General features: G+C 42.0%; 1 protein-coding gene across 1 annotated transcript; it reads left to right on the top strand.

Annotated features, from left to right (window-relative positions):
* Window positions 1-4,759: 4,759 nt before the first annotated feature.
* On the top strand, window positions 4,760-8,212 carry LOC309386742 (STARD3 N-terminal-like protein). Its single transcript, XM_081942493.1, is given in 3 exon segments — window positions 4,760-5,033; window positions 5,035-5,626; window positions 7,719-8,212. Coding segments are annotated over 2 exon segments (708 nt in total). The 5' UTR covers window positions 4,760-4,901; the 3' UTR covers window positions 5,611-5,626; window positions 7,719-8,212.
* The last annotated feature ends 8,594 nt before the right edge of the window (window positions 8,213-16,806 follow it).

Below are 16,806 nucleotides of genomic sequence, written 5' to 3'. Positions count from 1 at the left end.
TGCAAATATGTCAGCTCCTTCCTGGCCTATCTGAACTTGCCAAAGTTTATGCAAATTCAAAACCGTCTCAAAGAGAACCAAACCCCAAACAGAGGATTGGGCGATGGGGGGGGGGGGGGGGAGGTGAAGGGGGAGAGAGAGAAAAAAATCCCACATGAAATGTGCTGATAATTAAAATCCTCTGACAATTACATCATGCACTATCAGGCTTAGCCAGATCCATTACTCACGATCGGTGCCTTGGACAAAACAAAGCTGCCTCACTGGGGACTGTCAGCTGAGCAGATGCTCCTATCAAAGAAAGCAGCCAAGCCCTGTTTATGTAATATGAGAAACCTGGGATGCAAAGGCAAGATACTGCTTCAGCCTGTGGACTATTTGGAAGGGGACAAGGGTTAAAATGTTGGGAAAGCCCCATATTTGCTTTTACGTGCGTGTGTCCTCTTCTCCTGGCACACTGTTACAAATATTTTTTTCCCTTTTTTCTTTGAAAAAGAAACATTATGACTTTCTCTTACGCTCTACCTTGTTATCTATTTGTCAGTTTGCACACTCATGCTAGCAGACAAAAGATGCACATAGTCATTCTTAGAGGTGTTTTTACAAGACGGCTTTCGGTGGTTTACGACCTGTTTCACTCTAACTGTGTTTGCCCTTGCATGCAAGAATAGCTATTTAGAAACGGTGAAATTCAAAAAAAAATACTACTGGTTCTGTGGGCGTGGCTTGGTGGGCGTAGCAGGGAAAGGATACTGCAAAATCTCCATTCCCACCCCACTCCTGGGGAAGGATACTGCAAAATTCCAATTCTCTCCCCACTTCGGGGGAAGGTTGTTGCAAAATCTCCATTCCCACCCCACTCCTGGGGAAGGATACTGCAAAATCCCAATTCTCTCCCCACTTCGGGGGAAGGTTGTTGCAAAATCTCCATTCCCACCCCACTCCAGGGGAAGGATACTGAAAAAATCCCAATTCTCTCCCCACTTCGGGGGAAGGTTGTTGCAAAATCTCCATTCCCACCCCACTCCAGGGGAAGGATACTGAAAAATCCCAATTCTCTCCCCACTTCAGGGAAAGGGTGTTGCAAAATCTCCATTCCCACCCAACTCCAGGGGAAGGATACTGAAAAATCCCAATTCTCTCCCCACTTCAGGGGAAGGTTGTTGCAAAATCTCCATTCCCACCCAACTCCAGGGGAAGGATACTGAAAAATCCCAATTCTCTCCCCACTTCAGGGAAAGGGTGTTGCAAAATCTCCATTCCCACCCAACTCCAGGGGAAGGATACTGAAAAATCCCAATTCTCTCCCCACTTCAGGGAAAGGTTGTTGCAAAATCTCCATTCCCACCCCACTCCAGGGGAAGGATACTGAAAAATCCCAATTCTCTCCCCACTTCGGGGGAAGGTTGTTGCAAAATCTCCATTCCCACCCCACTCCAGGGGAAGGATACTGAAAAATCTCCATTCCCTCCCCACCCAGGGGCCAAACAGAGGTGGTATTTGCCAGTTCTCTGAACTACTCAAAATTTCCATTACTGGTTCTCCAGAACCTGTCAGAACATCTGAATTTCACCCCTGCTATTTAGGTACTTTCCCACAAGGCTGGAGGGAAACATACACCCTCAAAACAATGCTGGATATTTATGCCCATGCCAAACCAGAAACCCACTAGATGAGGAATTGGTCCATGCGAGGGGTCTTCACCCCTGGGGGACCCTTCCTCCTCAAAATGTTACCCAGCTAGACCCTGAAGGGAGATTAGCCTTGCATTTGCTCAAACATGAATAAAACATCTCATGCGATCCCTGGATGTTTGCATCAGGTCTTCGGAAAGAGTAGCCTTTCTGCTGTTCTGACTGATAGATATCTGTGTCCTTTAATATTGATTGTGTCAATATCTTGATTGACATCTAGAGAGAACCATTGGCAGTTGAATGAAAACTAAGACAACCAATAAGTTGCCTAGGAACTATCCAATAGTTTAATCAATGAGTGGTCTGTCTCTAAAGTGAAAAGAACCCACCAACAACCAACTCATTGGCCCAGCACCCTTCTGCGGGCTTCTCTATTGACTTCCCCAAATCCCTCTCTTTGGCACTGTTATTGAAAATGGAAAGAAGGTTATTTGGATGTTAGATATTTTTCTAATAAATTTGAATTGGATATAGATTGGGTAGATTGCAGCCTAGGTCTCCCTTTTTTTGCTTTCTTTCCTGCCTTCTAATAACTTCCACCCAACTTGTTCTAGCTGCATATTTTTTTTTGTTAAAAGCTTTCAGACTTCCAAATATACCCAGAATCTGAATATAATCAATGTTCCATAACAGAAAAACAATTGAAACTCTCATAATTTGTTTAACAGCAATGAATTTAATAGCTTTAATCTGTGTTATGAAATCAACTCTTTTGCCAAAAAAGCATGATGATTCAATGTTTCTAACCCAGGGCCATTCAAAATGCACGATCTGATTACTTCTCTTTAGGGCTTTTGTGTCTCAGACAAGGAGAAACAAATACGGGGTCCTAGTTCTTCAATCATATGTCTATAATCTGGTCCCATGCTTTTTGTCCATAGGGATTAAATTGACATGACACAAGATGTCTTCATTTTTAACCATAGTCTGCATAAAACCTTGTTTATCTATCTCAAAGTGAGTTGAACCACATACCTGTTCAGCTGGGAAAATGGAATAACAAGGGAGGGAGAGGACAGACAAATCACAAAACAAGGGTTCCACCTTCACCATGCAAACTCTATTCCTTTTGCTGCTGTGTTGTGATGTCACACACATGTGTAAGGAATGGAGCGTGCATTGCGAGAATTAACCAGCTTTGAAGCCTGATAAATTTTTGTTAATTTTTGTTTTTGTGACAGTCATAATGCATTATGGAGAAGGAAAATAAGGACTTAGAGTTTTGGATCAAAAAGTATGACTTAAACTTTACGATTGGCTAATCAGAATTGGTTTGATTTTTGATTAACATGTTGGACAAATCTTCATAGCTTGTAAATCTCAATTTATAGCCATGTGATTTCAATTAAAAAGGTTAAACCGGTGCAATAACGAAGGGATAGAATCAAGATCACATGAGATAGTAGCACCACTTTACAAAGCCTTAGTAAGACAACCTCTGGAATATTGCATCCAGTTTTGGTCATCATACTATTAAAATATGTTGAGACTTTGGAAAAAGTGCAGAAATGTTCGACTTATATGATTAGAGGCTTGGGGACTAATATAATGAACAACTGCAAGAATTGGGTATGGCCAGTCTAGTGAAAAGAAGAGCAGGGAACACATGATTGCAATGTTCCAATATTTGAGGTGTTGCCACAAAGAAAAGGGGATCAACCTATTTTCCTAAGCAACTGAAAGCAAGACAAGAAACAATTGGCGGAAAACAAAGAGATATCCAACCTAGAACTAAGGAGATTTTTTTTCTTAGAGTGAGAACAATAAACCAGTGGAATAGCTGGCCTTCAGAAGTTGTGGGTGTTCCATCACTGGTGGTTTTTAAGAAGAGACTGGGCAGCCACATGTCTGAAATGGTATAAGGTCCCCTGCTTGAGCAGGGGGTTGGACTAGAAGACTTCCAAGGTTCCTTCCAACACTGATATTCTATGTACTATTGTTAGGTTCACATATCACACTAAAACAAAAGCAAAATGAATTCATCTTAACAAATGCAAATCGGTCTGTGTATGGTTTCCAAACAATTTGGGGAAAAAAGTCCTCCAGACATTGTGTGAACAGGGACAAAACACCTTCGTGCGCATCATAAAAGCAGCCTGGCTTTTTTCAAGCTTCCAAGGAGAACCTGGAAAGCCTTCAAAGCATGAGGGTACTTTAAAATATTCCTGTGTTAAACTTAATGTACATAAAGCTGTACAGGTAGTCCTTGTTTAACAATGATAATTGGGACTGGAACTTCCATTCAATGGGGTCATAAGGCACGATGTCATGTTACCATGCTGCTTAGCAACAGTAATTCTGACATTCCCCAGTGAACCTACATATTGAAAATGTGAATGGAAGAGATCTGTCTGACGATTTAGGCTTTCAAGATGTTTAGAGTCCAACTCATAAAGGAGACTCAACCATAAAACTTTTGAAGCAAGGAGGCTTTGCCTTGCTTCAAATCCCACCCATGGCACCTGGATGGTAAAGTTGGGTTATTTATTTCTTTGTTTGTTTATTTATTATTTGCCACCCATCTCATATTTCAAGGCAATTCTGAGCAGATTAAAAAGGATCTGAAGGATTTCAACCCCTGAATGTCACAATAAGGCTATGTCTTTGACCATAAGCAAAGCTACAGGAGGCACGCTATGCAATTGAACCACTTCCATATGGCCTGCCTCCACAGACTTCTGAGGATCCGGTGGCAGGACAAGGTGCCAGACACAGAAGTCCTCTCCAGAGCAGGCCTGTCATCAGTTCACTCCCTGCTGATGAAAGCCCAGACACGCTGGGAGGCCATGTTGCAAGGATGCCAGACCATTGCACCCCCAAACAGCTCCTCTATGGTGAGCTGTCTCAAGGAAAGCGATCACACAAGGGGCAAAGGAAGCGATACAAAGACATGTTGAAAGCCTCCTTCAAGTACCTGGATATTGACTCCACCTCCTGGGAAACCCTGGAACAAGATCGATCGACATGGCGCACGCGGATCCACCAGGGCTGCCAGACGTCTGAGGACAGAAAAACAACCGTAGCACAAGAGAAGCGAAATTACTACTGGGCGGACGGATGGTGAGGAGCCGCTTGAGGTGGGATGACCTCCGCAAGCTTGGCCCGCTCTCGAGAAAAGCAGAGCGGTGCGACCCGAGAAATCTTCAAAATGGATTAATCTGGTAGTAATGTTGAAGCTGAAACAAAGCTGCTGTAACCAAAGACAGGATGAGTTGGATGTCAGGCGATCAAGAAAACGCCCAAGGCAGCAATCTGGGTTCTCATCCTTCTTTAAGGGATGTTCATTCCATCAACCCAACACAGCTAATGCCAAGAGTTGAGCCCTATGAAACCCGCAGGGGAAAAAGGCATTTCCGATATTCGAAGAACGTTCTGCTTATTTGTCACGTTTGACTTGTTGTTTATAACCTTGCTGTGGATAATAGAATTAAACGTAAATGGTGGCATTGAAAAAACACTAGAAAAAGAAGTTCTGCATTATGACTACGATTATTCATATTTTGATATCTTTCTCCTGGCAGCTTTTCGGTTCAAGATTTTGATACTTGCTTTTGTGCTGTGCAGACTACAGCACTGGTGGGCAATAGCATTGACAACTGCTGTAACCAGTGGCTTCTTATTAATAAAAGTAATTATTTCAAAGCTGTTATCTCAGGGTGCTTTTGGCTATGTGTTGCCTATCATACTTTTTCTTCTTGCCTGGATAGAAACATGGTTCTTGGATTTCAAATTTTTACCACAAGAAGCAGAAAAAGAAACCAGACTATTGCTAGTACAGGATGCCTCTGAACAAGCTGCCCTTATTCAACCTGGGCTCCTTTCTGATGGGCAGTTTTATTCCCCTCCTGAATCTGAAGCAGGATCTGATGAAGAATCTGATGAAGAAAAGCAGGATAGTGAAAAACCAGTTGTATAACAAATATTGCAATTGGGACTTCCGGTTCCGGCAGCTACGGCGACGGGCAAGAACTTTGCCCGCTCCTGCTCTTCGGTGGGCTTCCCCCATCTTCGGGGGGGGCACAGGACGCCCCGGAGAGGTGCCCTGCCGAAGGAGCGGCTCGCGGAAGGCTCTGGCACCGCCGGCGGCTGGTGGGGGCTTTTCCGCTTTGCTCCAGGCACCGGGGAGCAGTTTTGGAGGGCGCGCCTGCGTCTCGCCCCATGCTGATCGGAGAACGTAAAACTGAAGGAAGCAGCGGCGGTGCGGTGAGATGCTTCCTCTCTTCATCCCCTTACTTTTAAGTTGATGGACTTTTCAGTACTTTAAAAGTTAATCTTTCGGATTTATTCTTGGAGGAGCGGCTAGAGGGGAGGGGGATTTCCTCCCCCCTTGGACAAGCGGCTTGTAAAAATTTTGCTCTCGCCCCCAGGGGAAGGAGGAGGGGGGAGAGCCAACTAAGGATGCCTCACCCCAGTAAAAGTGTTTTTCATGGGACTTAATTCCAGAACTTATTGATGACCTGAGAACTTTTTGAACTTTTAAAATTTTTCCTATGCCTCTGAGCCCAAAGCTGGCAGGGCAAGATGGCACACTTCCGTTGTCTTCATGAACTGTGAAACCTGACTCCACCTTTAAAATTCAGGCTTCCGGTCTTTGTCTCTGTGTCACCCAGAGGAATCTCTTGTGGATTGTTATTTCCTGAACTCTTTGGAGAAAAAAACTTTCATCTATTGCTAGATTGACTAAAGAAACTCCCACCTGTTTGGATCCTCTGCCTTCTGGACTCATCTGCCTGCTCTACTTCTCCAGCTGCCCAGTCTCTACACTGACTGACTCTCTTTGTTTCATAAACCATGTCTCCAAAAAGACCACCCCCTGGAAAACCTGGCTTTGCTACTTCTGCACCGACATCTGCAACATCCAGCCCTGCCACACAGTCAAAGATTACAGAACTGATGCAACCTAAGAGTACAGAGATGGATTTGCAACAGATGCTCCAGCAACTCATACAGGGCCAGGAAGAAATTAAGAAACAATTAAAAGAAATGAAGGAAGAAATTAAAGAGAACCAAGCTCAAATTTATAAGAACTCACAGAGACTGGACCTGGTGGAGGGTGGGATGGCGGAGGTGAGAGGGGGGGGGTAGAGGCTTTACAGAAGGGAAACAAAGAACTTGACATCCAACAAATGAAAACAGAGTTTGAGAGAATGTCCTTTTATCTTAGATTTCAAAATGTAATAGAAGCAGATGGGGAAAATATAAGGGACATTATGACTAATATTTTAGCTGAATACATACATAAAGATAAACAGCAGATGAAATGGGAGATAGATCTCGTCTATAGAGTGAATTCAGCTTATGCCAGAACACACAATGTACCCAGGGAGGTTCATATTAAATTCCTTAGGAAAAGCACAAGAGATGAAATTCTGGGTGTACAAAGGGGGCAAACATTGACATATCATGACAGGGAGATAACCATCCTGAAGCAGATCCCCCAAAAAATTAGGGAGAAAAGGAAAAATTATTCGCAATTGGCGAATAAACTATACCAGAAGGGGGTGTGGTTTAGATGGTTGATGCCTGAAGGGATGCTGATATTCTGGGAGGAGACAAGAATCAGAATCAATACACCCATAGAGGCTCAGGCCTTTATGGAAAAAAATAAAGCGAACCTAGAAAAAACAGAAGACACCACAATGGTCACACAGGACACGGGAGGGGCCGGAGCTCTGCCAGCGGGGGGTGAAGGGGCAACACCGAGAAAGCTCAGATCACAAAAATGAATAAGAAAACCACAATGTTATAAACAGACCGAAAGTTATAATGAAATTATATCTAGACTTTATATCATAACTACATAAATTGATTGAAAACTATTTTTTCTAGAATTAATATGCTGATTTTTTATGATTATGTATTAATGTTTTATATTTAGATGTATTCTATGAGTTTGGAGGGAGGGGGCGTCTGCCACACTTGCAACTGCCAAAATTTGTAACCATTCCACTTACCCTTTTCCTTATAAATGTTTTAAAAAACCAATAAAACTTTTTGGAAAAAAAAAACAAATATTGCAATTGGAGAGTGAAAACTTGACTGTGGAATGGCTTGAAGATTGCTACTCATAGAACTATTATGGTGATGCTGGCGGTTCACTTATTGTTGAAACTCCTAATGGTATCTTTAATTTAATTATTAATCAAAGGAATTTATCTTCCTGCTCTATAATACTTCATCAAACCTGTTTTGCATCTTCATACATCTACATATATGTGCAGGCAGAACACACAGACACACATGCACGCATACATATTTCTGTACCTGTGTTTATGTGTGTGATTAAATCATACCTAATATGAAGAAATACTTCTTATAATGTATTAATTTAGGTTGAAAATACATCTGACCTTCTGAGGTGCGAGGGAATTAAAGCAGTAGTCTTACAACTGTATTGTGGTCAGCTAATAAGGATTTAGATTTGCTATAATTTTTGCATTAATTTTAAATTTTAATTTTAACAGTGCATCTTTTTTTAAAATGAAGTGCACATTTGTGTATTAAAGAAACACATTAATAAAAAGTGACATTATAGATTTCTTTGTAAATTCTCAAAAAGAGAGAGAGAGAGAGAGAAGCGAGCACTCCGCAAAGTCAGAGCTGCAAGTGCTGCAACAATGGTGCCCACACATTTTGTGCCTGTATAGGCTTACCAGCCACCTGCAGACACATTGTGGACAGCCCACAACCTGTTAGATGTGTCCTCTTCAAACATGATGGACAAACATCAAACAAAGTTTATATTGGAGCCTCTAACCCAGTGGTTCCCAAAGTGGGTGGTACCGCCTCTTGGGGCGTGATGAGATGACTTGGGGGGGCGCTAAGAGGCAAGGGGCGGTGGCAGGGGGGCGCTAAGAGGGTGAGGAAAAAAAAGATCATGTATTGTGTTGGCGGCAGAGGGCGTCACCCCTAGGTTGGTAGCTTTCCCTTAGCTAATTCTCAGATGGAAAGGAGAAACATGCCGAGCAGAAGATGGACTGTTTAAATCTTATTGGCGCGGGCAGAAGGACAAAATTACCCAAACCTGGATATAGCTGTGGGTTTTCCTTTAAGCAACGTCACCACCCTTCCCTCCAATCACTGCCTTTCTCCCAGGAGAGGGGCGCACGCTGCTTCAATCGCCCGCCCCCCAACAACGCCGGCGTCTTAACCGACTGACTTGGCTTGTGAAAAGATTTTTTTTAAAACGGTCGGTGGGTGGGGAGATTGTGCACGGTGTTTGGGGGGGGGGGAAGCCTACCAATCAAATTCTAGTTGAGCTTGTGAGAGAGCTCTTTGCCACTGGTTTAAAAAACGGTCACATATTTTATGCCATCCTTTTCCTTTGCATGGAGACGCTGCTGGGCAAAAGTAACTGGAGGGAGGGGGTGATGAATGGAAGTGTGGCCGCTCCCTTTTGGTGGTGTGGATTTTGGCTAGGGAGGTTTGGATTACCAGTAGGAGGGAGATCGCATTGCAATCTTCCATTTCTAGCCTTGGAAATATGTTAAACTCACGGAAGCTTTCTTTGATATAGGTATAGTATACTATATGTATATACTACTATAGTATACTATAGTAGTATATACATATAATATACTATACTATATGTATACTATATAGTATACTATATAGTATACACATAGTATAGTATACTATATGTATATACTACTATAATGTAGGTCAAGAGTCCCCAAACTTGGCAACTTTAAGACTTGTGGACTTCAACTCCCACAGTTCTCCAGCCAGCATAGCTGGGAGTTGAAGTCCATAGCTGTCTGGAGAATTCTAGTAGTTGGAAGTCCACAAGTCTTAAAGTTGCCAAGTTTAAAGACCTCTGGTATAGGTTCTCCTACTTGAGCAGGGGCTGGACCAGAAGACCTTCAAGGTCCCTTCCAACTCATTTATTCTAAGTTTATAAAAGCTCCACTCAATGCTGGTCGTGGGTGGATTTTCTTTTAGGATATTTGTTTAGTTTCTGAAATATCCCCATTCCCATCCTCTCCTTGTGGAATTATTGGCTTTGAATAGTTGGTTCGGCGAGCAGACATTTAGCCATTGAAACCATGTAAGCATTTAAAGGCAGAATGTTTGTGTCATGCAAAATAATTGGCAATCTGAAAGAGATAAGATTATATTGTATGCCTTTGTATGTGTGGATATGTGCACACATAAATTTTGCAGCAGGGTTAACAATGACCGGAGCACCTCTTGGTTAGCATAGCCAATAAGAAACTTGGCCAATAATATTAAGGCAAGTATGAGTAATTATCTGTCCATGGTTGCTTAAAAAAATGACACCAGAGTTTCTTGCCATTTTTGGATGGGGACTGGATGAAAACAGTAATACAAATCTTAAAATTGAGATTTTTTTAAAAAAAGGAAAAATAGTTTGTACTTCAGTTTTGCTTAGATGTGTGACGTGAGTCAACCATTTTTGATATTTAGACCACCAAATCTTAAAGACTATGCAGATGGTTTGGAAAGGGTTAGTAGCAAAGCTAGTGCTGATATTGTGGAAATTAATGAAACTGAAAATTACAATGATGTTATTGCAGGGATGTAACTATCCAGCTAAAATTGTTTCTCTGACATTCTAAGACTTAGATATCTGAGTGATATCAGGATCTTCTTTTGATGGAAATTCCAGATTGGGTGATGAATCCATTTTCAGATACTGAGGAAGATGTGGTAGTAGAAGAACAACTCATAGAGCTGCAAAATGACATTCAGCTGAAGCCAAAGTTTAAGAAATCGTACCAAGAGTTTTGGTTACAGAAAGAAGTTTCTGATCACTATCCTGCACTATGGACAGTGGTTAAGAAGCTCCTTATTGAATTTCCAACATCATATTTGGTGGAACGTGGCTTCAGTGTGGTCATCCAAGCAAAGAAATCGACTCCAGATTACTGAACGTGGTTCAGTATTTAAGACTCTTGCTAAGTGACTTAAAACCAGACATTGGGAAACTGGTATCACTTCATCAAGCCCATCTACGACATTAAGAATTTACTGAACGGTGAAGTAGTTACTAAATTTTACTGAGTTTACTAAGTTACTAGTTACTAAGGTTCTTGATAAACGACTATCAGACTTTGAAAACCTGGTATCACTGGATCATGTTCAACAATTTTGTTGAATTAACATTAACTAAAAAGGTTTTTAAATTGGATTTTGAATAAATGTTCAATTAATTGTTGCAGTTTTGAATTTTACTGTTACTATCTTCCTTCCGTCATGCAAACCACCTAGTCACATGACCCCCCCAGCCACGCCCACCAAGCCACTCCCACAGAACCGGTAGTAAAAAAATTGAATTCCACCACTGGGTGGGGGGCACTGAGAATCAGTTTGTAGCACCAAGGGGGTAGTGGACTGAAAAAGTTTGGGAACCAGTGCTCTAACCCAAAAAGAGCGGTTGTAGGGTTTTTTTTTTTGGAAACCACTAAGCCATGATTGGTTTAATCAGTTATTATCATCTGGGTCTGCAAAGATTGCTTAGCCCAAACCAAATTAAGCATGCAATGTAGTTAACATATTACCTAATACCACTCAGTATGATGTAACAAATCCTCAAATCCATTTTTTTGAAATAAAATATATTTATAGGACCAACCAACTCAAAACCTACAAAACAACATGCCAGTTTTCATTTTGCTTTCCGTTTTGTGACCTTTGGTCAGGCCTAATGAAAGTGTTTCCCTTGGGAAAGAATGTTGACATTTCCATTATGGCCAGCATAACTATCTTTGCCTGTTGTGTGATATCAAAGTAATTGCATCTCATTTGGATCATCCAGGAGTTCAGAGGATAGCTTGAGGCAACTCACAATGTGTTAGCCTCCCTCCTCCATCATCTGTAATACTTCTGATAAAGTAAAGGGGCAGGGGAGGATTTGCAGCTGCTAAAGTTCGAGAGCCACAAATTCCGTTCTCTCTATTGTCCATGCTCTAAAAACTGATAACCTATGACATCTGGAACAGGGGTCACCAACCTTTCCGACCTCAGGGACCACTAAATTCATAATTTTAAATTCCGCTGACAACTAATATGATCTGCCTAATGACTGGCTGGGTGAGCATGGCTAGGTCGTTACGTGACTGGGCGGGCATGGCAAACTTGATGTCACTCATGTCGAGGGGTGCCTTGCCAGTCTCTACTCGCCTCTCCCCTCCCAGCTATTCCTCGCCTCCTGCCCGGGCTCCTTAGGCTCCTAACAGGAAGCAGTTGTTGTATCTGAACAGCCACCACGAGAAATAATTAGCTAAACAGCTGGCTCAGTTCAAATTGGATCTGACCAAGAAGGATGCTCAGCAGAAGCACCTCACTGAGGACTATGAGTATAGGCTTTCCAAGCAGAGGGAAGACCTGCAGGAGTGCAAGGCCAGGTAACAGTCCTCAAGGCTCAGTGGGCTGAGATGGTCAGCCAGTTCCAGGCCACGATGCAGCCCTGCTGGAACAAGGCCCTCCAGCTCTTTGCCACCAGTGACACTTCCATCCAGGCTTCACCCAAAGCCCCACACCAGGAGGCTGAAGCAGACCCCAAGTCAGAATTTCTTCCCCTCCCCCAACCCACACAAAAAGACCCCGAAGGGGGACACTCTCTGCAGCAACACAAACATTTTTTGCACATATCCAGCCCAGGGGCAGAAGTTTGAGGACCCCTGATTTAGTGCAATATCAAAAATGTAAATAATTTTCCTGTGGACCGCCAAAATTTTCTCATGGAACACTAGTGGTCCATGGACCAACAGTTGGTGACCATTGATCTAGAAGGTCCAAATTCCCCACTCTTAGGATAAGAAGAATTTGGTTTAATTTCACCTCCTCTTTCGGGAGAATCTGAGTCTCAGCTAATAGGAGGTTCGCAAGTTCTGATTTCTTCATATCAGTTATGCTTCTAGTACACAAAACAACTTCATACCTTTGAGCTTTAGTTCTTTGTCATGTTGTAGCATTTATTCCTAGAAGTTTTAGTTGGTTAGCTACAGTATATGCTCTTTATTTTTTGGCCTTGATTGGCTTTTCGAGTGAGTCAGCTCTCACAACATGACCAAAGCATGACAGCTTACTTGGCTTCATGAGATACTTTTGGTGAGGTTCAGTCTAAGACCTCTTTGTTTGTTATTTAAGCAGTCCACGGGATGCCTAATAGTCGCCTCCAGGTCCATAGTTCAAAGGTATCCACCCTTCTTCTATCAGCCTTTTTCAGAGTCCAAATTTTAGAGGCATCAGTATCTGCGAAAGTAAATACGACATATAAATGTCTTAACAGTAAGTCATGAGGTAAAACTTTTAAGTTCTACTGATATAGCAAGATCATCTACAAACTATTGACTGACAATCTATGTGAAACTTACATCTCATAATTAGACATCATACACTATAACATAAAGCTTAATTATACTATGTAGGACAAATAACAGTCTACCCCAGTGATGGCAAACCTTATTCTAACGGGTGTTAAAATTGGCTCACTGGGGCTGTTTTTAGCCCTCCACAGTCTCTGGAGGCTTTCCTGAAACCTGAGGAGAGCAAAAATGGTCTCCCCCTGCCCCCCAGAAGGCCAAAATCAGCTGGCTGGCACACTGTTTACTGTTTATTTGGATTTATATGCCGCCCTTCTCCAAAAGGACTCAGGGAGGCGTACAACATTAAAAAACACACATCCCAAAAGTTAAAAAAAAAAAAGATTAAATCCATATCCAAAAAAACAAACCGAATTTAAAAGACAATACATTTAAAATGAGTTAAAATTAACAGGCCAGGCCGGCTTGCTGGAAAAGCCAACTTTTTAGGGCGCGTCGGAAGGACCGGAGGTCAGGGATTATGCTCCGGGGGCAGCTCATTTCAGAGGGAAGGCGCTCCCACAGAGAAGGCTCTCCCGCTGGGGGTCACCAGCCGACACTGTCTGGCCGATGGCACCCTGAGGAGGCCAACTCTGTGGGATCGTACTGGACGGTGGGAGGCTACTGGTGGCAGTAGGTGGTCTCGCAGGTACCCTGGGCCTAAGCCATGGAGTGCTTTAAAGGTCATAATTAATACCTTGAATCGCACCCGGAAAACAACCGGCAACCAGTGCAGGCCGCCTAAAAGGGGTGTAACATGGAAGCACCTAGGTACCCCCAATGACAACCCACGCGGCCGCATTCTGGACCAGCTGAAGCCTCCGGGTGCTCTTCACACACTGGAGCTGACAACTGGTGTGCCAGCAAATATGGCTCTGCGTGCCACCTGTGGCACGTGTTCCACAGGTTCACCATTACGGATCTACACTGTTTGCTGATAGTATTAAGGCACTAGACTAGAAACTGGAAGACTGTGAGTTCTAGTCCCACTTTTGGGAAGCAAAGCCAACTGGGTGACCTTGGGCCAGAAATGATCTCTGAGTCCTGGAAAGAAGGATTTCTGAAGAAGCCACTTCTGAAATCTTACCAAGAAAACTGCAGGAATGTCATTCCATCATTCGCCAGGGGTCAAGCCTGACTCATTAGAAACTCTCCCTCCCCCAAATTATCTACGCTCCATGGAGTGGTTACCACAAGCACCACTACTGATTTCTCCTTACTTAGGTCTTTATTATAAATGCTGCAATTTCTGTATGTAAAGTACACCCTGAGAGAGGTAAGTGCTTTTCATTTTGTTTGGCAATGGCTTCTATTTATATGACGAGAATGTCAATTATAGGAGTAAGAAGTGCACGTTCTAATTTTAATGTACATTTTGAAAATAGTGCATTTTGACACTGCTAGCCCAAGATCCCTTAAAAAAAAACCAATCTTATATATGTCATTGGCATCTCTCTATCCCTGTTACTTCTCTTTCTGCTTTTTTCCATAATTTTTTTTCACTCATCTCCTCCACCATCCTTAGATATATTTACTAACAATGTCTCTAAATCAGGGGACTCAGCTGAGGAGCATCAGTGCCAAACACACTGTAAAATCATTTGGTTTGAGACTGCAAATTGGTTTCTATAAAAGTACGGATCTAGGTGTTCAAAGACCTGTGAGAACAAGCAACAAACAAGCAAACAAACCATAATTAACACATCCTTGACAGGATTTCAGAGAGGTATCCTGTTAGTCGTTTGAAGAGACTCAACCAATTTATTATCCTATAAGCTTTAATTAGACTACAGTCTACAAACATTTCCATGATAATAAATTTATTAAGCTGTAGTCTTTCAAGGAATCTTCGTTGTTGCTGTCATTGAGGAAAAGTAAAGCGGCATAAAGACAAGAGTTACAGAGAGATGCTTTCTGATAGGCAGAACACAGAACAAGACTTGAAGAAAAACTATTGATATTCAAACAGCAATCTGTGCTTATCTTGAGATCTTTCTGTTTTCAGCAATTTGTCTTTGGATTGGAAAGAATTTGGTTTGCAAGGATGTATAAATTACCTGAGTATTGAATTATCTATTCTCATATTTGTTGAATTATTTTACTCAATAAATATTGAGTAAAATAATTGACTCAAATTATAATAAAATTTGTTCTCATGCTTCCTTTATTTAGTACTGAGTTGCATTAAGCAGATTTTTACTTCCAAATCTCAGAAATAGCCAATATGCTACAGATGGGTACAGTGAGTTACAAATATGGTCTAAGCATGGGTCAACTCTGCCATTTCTCTTTCATCTTGTTCACTTTCCCTATGTACAGGAAGCTTTAGCAATAATTATTTTATAATATGAGCTGTGGTGGCACAGTGGTTAAAGTGCAGTACTGCAGGCTATTTCTGCCGACATCCAGCTGCAATTTGACAGTTCAAATCTCACCAGACTCAAGGTTGACTCAGCCCTTCCATCCTTCTGAGGTTGGTAAAATGAGGACCCACATTGCTGAAGGCAACATGCTGACTCTGTAAACTGCTTAGAGAGGGCTGTAAAGCACTGTAAAGCGGTATATAAGTCTAAGTGCTGTTGCTAATATGTTTTTTTTTTCTTTTCATACAGAAACAGGGCAGTTAGTTATTAATATGAAATCTGTACATATTATCTACCAGCCCATCACAGCTGCCTACAACTAAAAGAGATCCATTCGTTCTGCCCCCCCTCCCCCTTTTCTTCTTTGTAATCTTGAACTGATGAACTGATTTATATGTAGGTCTGCTATATATAGGACCCCTAGTCAGATCAAGATATTGTGCCAGCAGTGATTCAAGAAGGTCTTCCTGGAGTGGTTGTGAAGTCACCACAATTTATTACAATTAACTGAACATTTGACTTGGTACTAAGACCAGACGTCTCCACTATTTCTCCCCCAGCAATAATTGGAGAGTAAGTCTGACACAAGGGGATTTGGAGGTTTGGTGGCCTTGCATATCCCATACAAATATTGAAGGAAGTGGTTCTTTCGATTTTTATCTACTTGCTTGGAGCAGCAAATCTTTCTTTAACCTGGTATCCTCATGATTCTCTGGAACTACATTTCCCCAAATTCCCATCTAGCAGAGATAGGGAAGACTGAGCTAATCCAAATTGGGATTTTTCCAGCCCTATTAAAAAAAATATATCTAAAATACCCTCTCCTGCTGGGGGCAATATTTTCAGCAAGATTTTTCCCTTTTTGTTTCCCCCCCTTCTCTTTCACGTATCTCTACATAATTTATAATTAAATGTGTCATAGCATTGACCTACTTTTTGAAATATAATCCTTTTTTTTATTTAACATTCCTTGCTGATATTTATAAGCTTTTCTGGTGAAGGACAAATAGGAACCACAGGCTCTTTCCCTGCTGTTGCCCAGACTAGGGCAGAATTTGCAGATCAATGCATTTTGACATAAGAATAATCTCTAATGGATTTCTGTTACATCCCTACTGATGCCTAGCACATACAGCTTACTCCTCATTCTCTCAAGGTTGGGTAGGACTTTCTTCTGCCTGAGGTATTGGAACAAACCTATTAATGGTACAAAAAAATACCTTTTTCCCACTGAAAAGCTGAAAAAAAGTCGAACAATCTTTCTGCCTCCACTTTCTGCAGCTCAATTTCCTTCAATTTACATCTCTTATGGTTACTTCTTCATGCTGTGGAAAGATTTCAAGGATTCCTTGCCCTCTTTGGAAGTCCTTAATTGACTTTGCTTGTCGGAAGATGGCTAGGAAGGTGGCGAATCTCCGGCAG

This window comes from Natrix helvetica, assembly GCF_964273705.1.
Source record: "Natrix helvetica genome assembly, chromosome: 2".
NCBI classification, from domain to species: Eukaryota; Metazoa; Chordata; class Lepidosauria; order Squamata; family Natricidae; genus Natrix; species Natrix helvetica.
Note: the sequence above shows the minus strand (reverse complement) of the source record. Positions and strands in the feature narration are given on the sequence as shown.